The sequence below is a fragment of the Sarcophilus harrisii genome, chromosome 2 (assembly GCF_902635505.1).
Source record: "Sarcophilus harrisii chromosome 2, mSarHar1.11, whole genome shotgun sequence".
In the NCBI taxonomy this organism is placed as follows: Eukaryota; Metazoa; Chordata; class Mammalia; order Dasyuromorphia; family Dasyuridae; genus Sarcophilus; species Sarcophilus harrisii.
The window spans coordinates 97,858,278-97,871,077 of NC_045427.1; the positions used below are offsets into that span (position 1 = coordinate 97,858,278).

General features: G+C 37.6%; 2 protein-coding genes across 5 annotated transcripts in view; one reads left to right on the top strand and one right to left on the bottom strand.

Annotated features, from left to right (window-relative positions):
• The first annotated feature begins 346 nt into the window (after positions 1-346).
• Positions 347-3,286, top strand: LOC100913210 (prolyl-tRNA synthetase associated domain-containing protein 1). The gene is made up of 2 exons (XM_003758274.4): positions 347-719; positions 2,101-3,286. The coding sequence occupies exons 1-2, from the start codon at positions 471-473 to the stop codon at positions 2,524-2,526; spliced, it is 675 nt and encodes a 224-aa protein (XP_003758322.2). The 5' UTR covers positions 347-470; the 3' UTR covers positions 2,527-3,286.
• A 5,496-nt stretch (positions 3,287-8,782) lies between these two features.
• Positions 8,783-12,800, bottom strand: part of CCDC88A (coiled-coil domain containing 88A) — a 138,678-nt gene continuing 134,660 nt past the window's right edge. For all 4 annotated transcript variants that reach the window (XM_031950501.1, XM_031950502.1, XM_031950500.1 and 1 more), the window contains one exon: positions 8,783-12,325. The gene's annotated coding sequence lies outside the window, so the exon portion shown is untranslated. The remainder of the gene's footprint in view (positions 12,326-12,800) is intronic.

Consider the following 12,800-nt stretch of genomic DNA (forward strand, 5'->3'; position numbering starts at 1 on the left):
ATATGTATCTACACACACATCGATACCATTGCAGATAATTTCAGAGAGAAATTATTCCCTTCCCATCTTTATTTGGAGGGAATGGGGTTCAAGATTTTTCCCCAGAGAGTGACTCCCATGGAATATATTTTGCGTGATTTAGAATGTATTAAGTGTGTATCATGTGTCTGTCAGATGCAGGGTTCGTGTGATTTCTGCAAGAGTAGTGGGACAGGTAGGGAACGGGCGCCTAGCGCAGGAGAGGCCCAGCAATGGCAGTCCCGGCCCCGCAGACGGAGGGGGGGGAGGGGGTTTCCCGCAGGGTTCAGAATTCACTATTGGCGAGAAAGGCGTTCCTCGGCAACGAGGATTGTAGGTTAAAGGCGGCCCTGGAGATGGGCCTCGAGGAGAGCTGGGATTTGTGAGGGACCGATTCCAGGCTGGGACGATGGCTTGTACTTCGGCCGCGAGGTGGGAGGGCAATCTCCGCTATGAGCGGCACCAGAAAGGTCACTTGTCCCGACTGCAGCGGGGAAGGAGATGCCGGAGAGGCCGCAGCGAGGATGGGCAGATGCGCGGGGCTGACCCGGGGCAGGCACCCCGCGGGCCGCGAAGGGCGGGCCCGGGCCCGGGGCCGGGGAGGGAAGCGCCCCGCCCACTCGGCCACGGCGGCAGGCTCCATGGCGGGCCCCGAGCTCCGAGATCTGGCCATCCCAACCGTGAGCGTGGAGCACCCCGAGGTGAGGCCCTTTCCCCTGGGGAGAGGGAGGGCCCGCGCGCGCCGACGGGGAGTCCGATCGCGGGTGTTTTGTGTGGGGACCCAGCAGAAAATAAGCCCAAGTGCGGGGTCAGTGTTACTTTTTATGGCTTGTTCAATACTCTCTCAGCCGCGTCAGCCTCCTGGCCAGCCCATCTGGAGTTTTCTTAGCCAGGACCCTGGAGTGGGCCACTTTTTTCTGGGGCTCATGAGGCAACGAGGTTGTGAGACTCGCCCAAAGTCTCGGGGCGAGCGTCTGAGGCTGTTCCAGCTCTTCTTCCCGCTATTAAACCCCTCCCCCATCCCCCGCCCACTGCGCCACCTAGCGACCCCAACCGGGCTACAAAAAGCCGAGGGCGGTTGTCCGCCCCCGGTCTCTGCAGGAGCGGAGCACCTGATTTAGGGCCTAGAGTCCGCAATGAGACCGCTGGATTCCTCAATCCGCCGCGGGGCCGGCCCGCGTACCCACATTAGCTGCGGGGCGTCCGCGGCCAGAGCCGTTTCTCGGCGGTAGAAGCGCCCCGTTGACTCCAGCTCCGATGATGTCAATGTTCAGCCACAAATTTTAATTGCGTATTTCTTCCAGATTATCCACGAGCCCTACTGGGCAGCAGAGTGGCACAAGGTGTTCGGGGAAATCTCATGCCAGCTGCGAGACCTTGGGCAAAGCGCCTGTTGGCCTCAGCTTACTCCCTTGTAAGATGGGCTGGAGAAGGAAGTGGCAAATACTGCAGTATCCTTGCCCCAGGGCCTCGCAACGTGTCATGAAATATTTTAATTTCTTCTCTTGAGCTAGGAGCGGGTGTCTAACTTGGGCATCCCGAATGTTAATATTTGGGTAACTACCGTTTCAGGAACCCTAGAATTTTATGTTTTAAAACACTGTTCTGAGGAGCCCATAGGTTTCGCCCACCTCGAACATAGAGGCAGTGACACAAGCGTTGGCCAGGCCGTGCTGGCTACTTGCTGCCCCCTCGGACACCTCTCCCCCTCCCCCCCTCCCCTCCCCGGTCCCCTGGACGTCATTGGTGCCGTCAGCGGCCTTTTCCGCCTTCTGTGAGTCTCATCGCTCCCGGCAGCCCTCGGCTGCCAAACGGAAGCCGGCCTAGAGCCTCAGCCTGTGGAAATGTAGGAGCCAGGGAGCAAAACTAACTTCGGTTCCCTTGAAAGAGTTCTTGGTTTGGATGTTGTAGTCATGAGGAAAAATAGCACAGTGGGGAGGACTGGAACTGAATATGCCACTGTTTGACCAGGGAAGCGTGGAGGAACCTGTTGCTGAGTGTTTGCCCAGGGAGCAGTCTTTCCATGTTCTTTACCAAGCCTAATTTTCTGATCACGGGACTAAAAAACGCCTTGTTTTACAGGTATTTACAGTTGAAGAAATGATGCCTCATATCCAGCACTTGAAAGGGGCACACAGTAAGAACCTCTTTCTTAAAGACAAAAGGAAGAAGAATTATTGGCTGGTAACGGTTCTTCATGTCAGAAAAATTAACCTGAATGATCTGGCCAAACAGCTCGGAGTTGGAAGTGGAAATCTGAGGTTTGCTGATGAAATTTCCATGCTAGAAAAGCTAAAAGTTGGCCAGGGATGTGCCACACCCCTGGCTCTCTTCTGTGACCAGGGAGATGTGAGATTTGTTCTGGACTCCGCTTTCCTGGAAGGTGGATATGAAAAGGTGTACTTCCATCCAATGACAAACACAGCCACAATGGGATTGAGCCCTGATGACTTTCTCACCTTTGTGAAGAAGACTGGGCATGATCCTATGATAGTAAAATTCAATTAAACTAGTGGGCCAGCACTGTGAATAAAACGTAACTTTCTAAATGTCAAGAATGCTTAACTTTTCTTTGTTGAAATAATGAGAAGTAGTTTAGGGCTAATCCTAAGAAATTTTTTTTTTTTTAAATACAAGTTTTACAAGTTTGTTCAAGACTAAGGGATTTAAACTATTTTAGTCTGTAGACATCACAAAATCCCAAAGCCAGGAGATCATTCGCTAACAATTATTAAGTACTCCTACACAGTAATTCTTAGCAAAAGTGTGATATAAAGAAATTTTAGTATGGAATTAGGGGCAAGACGATAGGAAAGGACTAGGGAAATTTGAGGAGAGTACTTTTAGCTGGATGATATCAGAGAGCTACATGAGTTGAATGTTGGGCAATGAAGAAGCTGAAAGGAGACATATTCCAAGTTAAGTTTAGGATATCATTATTATTCTACTTGCCTGAACAGTGTGTGTGAAGAGAACTAGTGTTACCATAAGGATATCTAACCAGCTGATGGAAAATTTTAAATGCTAGGCCAAGGCTTAAGTAGAAAAACTTCACATAGTTTCATTTTAGATTTTGGAAGACAGGAAATTTATCTCTACCTGTATAAGACCATCCTATATGGCAAAATGCTATGAGAAGACTTCACTCTTCTCAAAATTTAAATGAGTGATGGGGTAGGGAGTTAACAAGATATACTTCTCAATTCCCTCAGAATAAGGGGTTAATAATCCCTTAGCTACCTATTTTATAGGCTTCTTGTGAAACTAAGATTAAAGTGAAAAAAAGTATCTATTGTCAGGCTATTATATCAAACAATGATAATCCAGCTTCAGTTAGGTAATGCAGTGGACAAAGCGCCAGGCCTAAATTCAAATCCAGTTTACTAGTTATATGACCCTAGGCAAGTGACTTAATATGTATGCCTCAATTTTCTCAGCTGTAAAATGAGAATAACAATCCTTACCACTAAGGGTTATTTTGAGAATCAATGAGAATTATGTGCTTAGCATACTACCTAGTAGATAAGAGGTGTACATACTTATTCTCTTCCTTGCTTGAAAATGTAAAAAAAAAAAAAAAAAAAAAAAAAAGAAAAAGAAAAAAAGTTATTACCCACAAAGACAATCCATTTCACTTTTAGATAGCTTTGTTAGGAAGTTTTCTATCAAGCCTAAATTTGCCTCTACTATTTTTGCCTAGTTTTGAACTTGGCAGCACATTTGGAGTTTGGGAGAAGAGAAACAGTACTAATCTAATCTAATCCTTCCCTAGGATAGTCCCTAAAATAATGAAAAAGACATTAAGAAAAAAGTTCAAGATATGTGTGTAATGGGCCAGAAATAGGGCCCAGATAGGTTAACTGCCTGGGGCCCAGATTACCTTTCTGGAGGCCCTTCAGACCGGCCTTGGTTTCTGTGCAGAAATGAAAGATAAGCCAGCCACCACAGTGGTGGGAGATGGAGTGAATGTCTCTGGTCCAGTCCTTGTTGGTTCTTATATACTCTCTTATAATTACATCATTGTAGGTGTGAATCTTGTAGAATAGGTGTCAATCTCAGTGGTTCTCAAACTTTTGTTTTCAGTATCCTATTAAAAATTGAGGAGCTCTCCAAAGCGTTTCTGTTTATTTGGGTTATATTTATAGACATTTTACCAGATTGGAAATAAAAACTATTTTTGAATTTGTAGACCCTCTAAAAGGGTTTCAGAGATCCCTAGGATTCTCTAGACCATACTCTGAGAACCACTGTGGTAGAACTATATTAAGTATTAATTACATGTAAAACTAGATAACCATTGTATTATCAATTTCACTGAGTTAACACCTTGTTGTAGGACTAAATCAATTGAGCTTTAAGTATACTTCTCCAAGAGTTCTGGCCCATTACATGTGTGTACCTTGAATCTCTAGGCTAAGCAATCACAGGTTCCTGCAACCAGTTCTCATATAGCATCCCATCCCACTTTCCTAAAATCCACAATAATTTGAATGTAACTCTTTGTTCTAGAAAAGACTGTTCCCAGTTATCACTTCTAAAAATGTTCATCTTAAAAAAAAATATTTAAAAATAGTCCCCTATCCTCAAGAAATGTCCTCTTATCTATTAGGCAGCACATATACAGTAGTGGTGACCAGGAAAGAATTGTTTAAGAGATGAAAGGAAGGACCAGTCAGATTAATTGGCTAGGACAGGACATGAAAGTGAATCAGGATTTGGTGTCTTTGGCTCCAAGAGGAGAGAACAGGCTAAATGGACTAGGCTTGAATACAAACCTAGTCCCTCATCAATTTGTTTGGGACCTATAGCAGAACTCCAAAGATCAGTGGATTAACTTCCCCTGATGCTGGGTCTTTGGTGTCTGAAGACAGTGGAGTGGAATTTCAGGTCTTGAACAAAAAAGGGCCAAGTACCCTCATCCAGTAGTTAAGCAGAGGCTGGAGACTAGTCTTGGCATAAAACTTCAGTTTAGGAACTAATGCAGAAGAGATGAGTAAAACAATACATCAACTTTAAAAATGGTTCCACAAGATAGCAAGAAATATATCAAAAGATGGAAAAAATAGAAGAAAATTAGGTATAAAAAGCAACTGACCTATATATACAGGATGAATAGAAAATGGACAATTCAAAGGTACTAGAATTAAGAAGTGTTTTGAAAGGCTTCCTGTAGAAAACTAAATTCAGAATTTGAAAGAAGTCTGGGAAGCTTTAATTCAGGATGTTGAGATGAAAAAGCATTCCAGAAATGGGATGGGGGCGGGGGGGGGGGGGGGAGAGAGGCGCAACAAAGGACTATCAAACTCTGCATACCTTTTGATCCAGCAGTTTTTTTTATTGGGCCTATATCCCAAAGAAAACAAAGGAGGGAAAAGAACTCACATGTGCAAAAATGTTTGTGGCAGCCCTTTTTGTAGTGGCAAGAAACTAAAAACCGAGTGGATGCCCATCAATTGGGGAATGAATGAATAAGTTATGGTGTATGAATGTTATGGAATACTATTGTTTTATTAAAAAAAGATCAGCAGGATGATTTCAGAGAGGCCTGGAGAGAGTTACATGAACTGATGCTAAATGAAGTGAGTGGAACAGGGGTATCATTGTACACAGCTACAAGATTATTATTACACAATTCTGATGGATGTGGCTCTTTCCTACAGTGAGATGACTGAGGCCAGTTCCACTGATCTTGTGATGGAGAGAGCCATCTACACCCAGAGAGGAGAGTGGGAACTGAATGTGAATCACAGTATATTTTCACTTTTAACAAAAACAAAGTTTGCTTGCATTTTATTTTATTTCTCATTTTCTTTTCCTTTTTGATTTTTCTTGTGCAGCACTATAATTGAACAAATATGTATGCTTATATTGGATTTAACCATTTTACCATGTTTAACACATATTGGACCACCTGCCATATCTAGGGGAGGAGATGGGGGAAAGGGAGAGAAAATTGGAACACTAAGTTTTACAAGGGTTCATGTTGAAAAATTATCCATGCATGTTTTGAAAATTAAAAGCTTTAATTTAAAAAAAAATTGGGGCAACCAGAAAAAAAACACGGAGATGATGGTAAAACAGCCTAAAAAGACAGTGTAGCTGGCAGGAAAAGTATTAAAAGAAATGGAAAATGGAAAGAAATGAGATTGGGTAAAGTAAGTTAATGAAGGGCTTTGAATGCTCAACAGATTTTATTTTTATATTTGACCCTGGAAGTGAATGCCACTGGAATTTGAGGAAAAGAGTGGCTATACAAAAGTGTAGTGTGTAGGAAACAAAGGATTTGGAACTTGCCATTTCCCATAGATTGGGTGACAAGAAACTTCTATAAGCCAAGTCTACTGTTCCATCCCCTGAGCCACCTAACTTCCCCTCAATCACTTTTGAAAACTTTATGTAATTGGTTTATATTTTTCTCCTTTTGTGTTCTCCTGTTTAAATAAAAATGCTCTTTGGCGTGTTTTAATGAAAAAAAGTTACCCAAGAAAATGTTCTGAGACCATATGTAAAAATTTACTGTTATCTTAAAACAATAGTTTTAATGGTTAATAATTATATGGGAAAATATTATATGAGAAAAGCAGCAGAGATGAGTCCACTTCTCCAACCAAAGCCCTCCCAAACATAAAATTTAAAGAATCATCATCAGACCTTCTAATCCAATCCTTTAGAGAATATCTTGATTCTAAAGAATGAGGATTCAAAGTGTAGAACTCTTGATTCCAAATCTAGTATATTTTCTGCTACAATATTGGGTTAAGCATGGCAAGCATATCAAATTATTTTCTCATCTATAAACTGTTTGATTTGAAAACTGGGTATACATACAAACATTAGACCCAGTGGTCCTGTGTCATTTCCATCTCCTGAATAACTGTACCACTGGTTTATCTCAAACTAAAATTGAATGTTATATAAACTAGGATTGAAAGCTGTAAGTCTCAGAAATCTCCTAGGATTTATTTTAGCATAGAAAGAAATCAGATATAGAATGGGCTCTTATCTGCACTTTTTGATACTTAGGAATACAAAAATAATAAAATGAAGTTTCAATCTACTCAACTTGTTCAAAAGTAGTTTGAACTGAATAAACATACTGCGCAAATCACCAAGCTCAGAGTAGCACCTCCTTATTAAAGAATTCACTTGAAACTAGCTGTAGAGGAGGCTTGGAGTTAAGCTGATGTCATTTATTATCTTATGAATCCTATTTATTCTTAACCTTAGGCTAAGTGACTGATGAAAAGTTCTGGAAGCAGCAGGAGTATGATCTTATTGGAGCTATTAGTCTGTGGTTTCATATTTTCTACTTTTGCTAATAAATCATGTCCTAAAATAAGGGTCACCTGAGGGAATATTTAGCCACCAATATAAATCTTGTTGTTCCCATCACAAAGATATGATAACAGATGGACAAGGATAGAGAGAACACAAAGATATTTAAAAAGTGGGAAAAATTAAGTTTTAATTATTCAAATTTTAGAACACAGCAGCCACACCTCAGACATCATCTTTTCTGTGGTGGTCCAGTCTATTTTCCCCTGAATTTAGCCTACATGATGTAGGCTAGTAGAGACTGAAAAATCTAGTTTTAAATTCCACCTCTGACATAAAGATTGTATGACTGGGGGAAAAAAAAAAAATCAATGAATTCCTTTGTGCCTCAGGCAACTCTAAAATTATACTGAAAAACAACTGTTTTGGTGTAGGTAATTTTCTCACCATTTGTTCTCCACACCAAGGAAATCATAGAACTAGTCCACACCTCCGCCAATGTATACTAAGGTAGGTTTTTGGTTCAGAGTCCTAGACAGATCAGTGCAAACTGAATGGGGCTGAATAGAATTAATTGCTGGTAGAATATTCTTTTTTCTGAGTTGTGGCCTCAGACACTTACTAGTTATGTGACCCTGAGCAAGTCACTTCATCCTGTTTATCTCCTCATCTAAAAAATGAGCTGGAGAAAGAAATGGCAAACCTCTCTAGTACCTCTGCCAAGAAAATCCCAAATGGGCTCACAAAGAGTTTTATCTGCAAAACAATTGAACAACATATTAAGCTACAGAAATAACTTTACAAAGGATCATTTAGACTGAGTACCTTCCATAGAAAGATGACCAGTATTTGAGATGACTCAAAATCAGGTTATATGAACATTTAGTTGAAGAATCTGGATATTTAGACTGAATTAAAAGACTTTGGGGTTACATGGCAGTTGCTTTTAAGAATCTGAAAGGCCATCATATAGAAGGATTAGGCTTGTTTTATTTGACTCCAGAGGGTAAAACTAGGAGCAATGGGTGGGAGTTACAAAGAAGCTTATGTGCAAGTATGACAATTAGAGCTATCCAAAATGAGATTTTTTGTCTCTTTAGATTTGTCAAAGATATGATGACATATCTAGATGACTATTTGATGGTAATGTTGTAGAAAGGCTTTTAGCTTTAAGTTGCATTAAATGACTGCAGAGAAGTGAATGATTTCATTAACTAAAGATAGCTGTTTCTAACATGAAATTTTCCAAAGTCTTTCCTTAATCATATTAAAAGCTATTAGCATTGGCTCTGAAGAAAGGAGGATCCGAGTTCAAATGTGATCTCAATCACTTAACACTTCCTAGCTGTGTGACCCTGGGCAAGTCCCTTAACCCCAAATGCCTCAGGGGGGCAAAAAAGCTATTGGTAAAAGCTATCATGTTAAAAGACAGGCATTAAGGGATTCAAAATAACAATTTTTGTTATTCCAAACTGCCACATAGCTAAAATTAATTTTAGTTGCTTTAATGATGATCACTAGTTATAAAAATTCACTTATACCTTGAATCTGCTTAGCCATTCTAGATAACATGGAACTTCAGTTTAACAATCAAATTTTAAAATAATACTTAGGTCAAAAAAATCAAAATTTCAAGGAATGAATATAAAAAAATAAGAAAAAGAACAGTAAGATTGATATCCATAGTGTTCAGGTATCATCAAATGATCAGATCATTTATCATCACCCCAAATCCCCATCAGTGTGTTTTAAAGGAAATGTTACAGAATTTGTATTATTTGATTTGGTATTTAATAACAATTATAAGTACAATGGCAGACATTTAAAAAGAGAGCCCTTGATAAAGAAAAGACAATTTTAAATAAGAAAGTTTTGTTAAAGGTTGTTATAAGTGCCATTTTATCCATAAGCATTCCTTTTAAGGCATTTCCATTATTGTCATACTATCTAAACATGTACAGAAAGGTTTACATTTGATAATGGGCTCCTTTTTTGAACCTGCATTATTATTAGTTCCAAACAAAGATTAAAGAAATAAAAATACAATTTGGGATTAAATGTAGCCAGAAAAGAAGCATCTTTTCATAAGAAGCAATGTAAAAAACCTTTAAATCATTACACATGCTCCCCTAATGTACTTCCAGTTTGTTTTGTTGTCTGTTTTTTTTGGCAACACATTTTTCACTCCTAACAAAGTATTAGTTAACAAAGAATGGGATATGAGAAGTGGCTGCAATTCAATAATGAGCATAGTAAATTTTAAAGAGGGTTCTTTTACCATGTCCTGGCATGAAAGGTGCTACATACAAACTTGTTTCATTTAACTCTTTGGTAATTACCAACCTAAAACCTTTAACCAAAAACTTCTCCATATGCCTCAAAGTGAAGCACTATGCAGCAGAATCTTCTGTGGTTACCAGAAATGATACTATTTTCATACACATTGAATTGTTTTTCTAAGGACTGAGCTATTGATTCAAGTGAGACCAGAAATAAAAGAATGAGCAGTCTATAGAGAAAAAAAATAAAATTTTCAGATTCCAGTAGAGTAGATTTGCAACTTGAAAGAACAAGACTGCACATGACAAAAAAAGTATTGTTACCTAATAAGCTCTCTTGAAACCATTTTAAGGAAAAAAGGGAAATCTTTGTGGCTATTATTTCCAATGAGTTTTACCTCTCCTTTTCTAAAGAGGGAACAAAGAAGGCATGAAGTACAGTTAAAACTATTTAGTGACCATCTTGATTACTTCTTGGTTGCTTCTTCCTAGGCTACTTTATTAGGTGGTTAAATTTCCAGCCTACATAGAATGGCTAATAGGACTGCCCTTAAATTCTTTCCACTTCTAAAGCTGCACTAAGCTCCTTAAACAATTCAGAAGAATCCCTCTTTAAGAGTATTAATGTTTCAGGAAGATGAACCTATGATTATATTGGACCCCTTTGTCAGACCACCTCCAATTTATCACATGGCAAATTTCAATGATGGCCTGTGAACATGTGCTATTTGCAAGTATCCACTACTGAATAGAAATCTAAGTCTCTTAATTGAATTTATTTAACTAAAACATAATTTTTACTTTTATTTTCAGATTTATTGTAAATGAAGTTTATATATTTTTTACATGTTAAGTTTTTTGTGATTGGGGTGCTATCCACTGCTCATTTAATCTTTTAGTTTAAGAAGCCATTAAGTATTTTAGTCACCTAATAATATTAAAAACAATATTTTGAAGTCTATAGAATAGGCTTGAAACATGTATTCTGTGCAGTTTCATGTTTTAGAACAATTCTTTTATGTTTACATAGCACCTTTCATCCAAAGGCATCAGAGTTACTTTAATTTTAAAATGCCATATGGCAGCAAATAAGATTTGTTTTAGGAATAGCAAAATCAAAACCAAGTAAAATTGGCATTAAGGATAGACCCAAGTTACCCTATCTTTTTGATTAAAATATCATGCTGTCTCTATTTTGGAGTTTGGATTTCTCTGAGAGTAAACAGTATGTAAGTACAATATCATTAGTGGCAATGACACAACAAAAAGAGACTCTTTGTATGACTTCTACATTAGTGATGAACAAATGGTTCATAAACTACATAGAGAAATACATCAAATATGGAAATATCTCAAAAGCATTTTTGTAAGCTGGTACTGAGAGCCTAAGAAGTAAACTGCTAATATTAAAAAAAAAAAAACAAAAAAACTTTTTTTACCATTTCAAACTTGTATGAATATTAAGAAACTCTATAAATGCAGACTGAGGTTGAATAATCAATTCCCATTAATAGGCATTTTCACTTCTGTATTAAGAAAATAAAACTGATATTAATATAAAATGGGAATTACTACAAAGTCCACATATATTTCCCTGGGTTAACTAAATTTATTCTTTTGTGCTTTTTGCAAATGTTTAGGCTAACAAATGCATACAAATATTTCAAAAGTACCAGTAATATTTATCAATTTTAATGTAAGATTACAAAGGACAAAAAAGTCTAAAAAATGATTTTCAATAATTAAATGAGTTCCTGGCAAAATGTAGATCATATGAAATTATTTACATTATCTTTTGCCATAAGAAAACCTCTTAAGCAATAGTCAGCTCTCATGTAAAAAGAACAAAAACAAAAACAAAAACAAAAACAAAAAAAAAAAAAAAAAAACCCTCAATATCAAAGGAAGAAAATGAGTTAAAATATTTAGAGTAAGACAGCTTTATCCTGGGAATGCCATTTGCTGGGAGAGTAAGGGAGTGTATAAGGGTGAGGGGAAACCACCTTATTTTCAAAAGTTCCAGAAAATTACTCATTAATTGGCTTACATCCACATCCACGTATGTTTGCTTAGTGTTCCTTAATGATGAAAATGGTGAACATGGAAAGCATATGAATTTCAATGCTAATTTTTAATAACTCCTATTTTATTATAGAGTTCTCAGACATGTCTTCTTATCAACTGAATTTTTCTTGTAGTATGCACCAAAATATTGGAAGGATCCTTTAAAGAGCAACATCATGCAGTCTGCCAACCAAAAATCAGCAGTAACATGCCAATTTTTTTTTTTTTTTTGTACCTGGATATATAATACAATCCACAAAATACAATAGCATTAATTCAGATTTACAGAACTAAATATAAATGGCTAGATTTGGGCTAATTAGCAGAAGCATTAAGCAATCAATGGCTAAATTCATGAACAAATGATGAAAGTAGATTGTTCTTGGAGTAATTCTTGAAACAATAAAATACTTGGTTCTCAGGGAGAGGAGAACTGTCCTTTATTCAGTAGATCTTAATAGTTCAAAGTGCTATAAGTCCTAAGACCTTCTAAAAATTTTGGCAGTTGATTCCGGTAGTGCTCCTTGATTCAAGGAAGGAAGGTTTGCATTTCTTGCCTGCTCTACTCACGAAGGATTGTAAAAAGTTCCCTTTTAAAGTTTTTTTGTTTTAAATGACTTCTATAGTTGGCTGTCTTGTTACTTCAGAAAAAAAGGCTTCACACAGATACTGAAGGACACTTTCTCTCTCTGTTTAGTTGAAAGGTAGAAAGAAGAAAGAAAATATGAGAAAAGCTTAAAGATTTCAAGAGATCTAAATTACAGAATAGGTACTGAAGAACTAGCAGCATGCATCAGATATATTTTAACAGGGATAAGAAAGTGACAGAATGCCAGACACATTTTTTTTAACTAGAAGAACTTAAAAATTTCAAACCTTAAAAAAAAATACTACTTTACCAAAATTACCAATTTGTTCCTCCAATAATTATGCTTAAAAAATACAAAAAAAAAAAAAAAACCTTTCTTTACCCTCTGGTTCAAAGAAAAAAAGGCATTTAATTACAATTTTTTGGATATAGATATTTTTAAATTTTCAGAAGCTGATTTTTAAAAAATCAAGTAAACAATTCTAGAAAATTATTAAATAGCAAAACCATATTTATATAAAGAAAATGTTATTTTATAAATCACTTTCCCTTTCCACCCCCTTTTCTAAACAAGT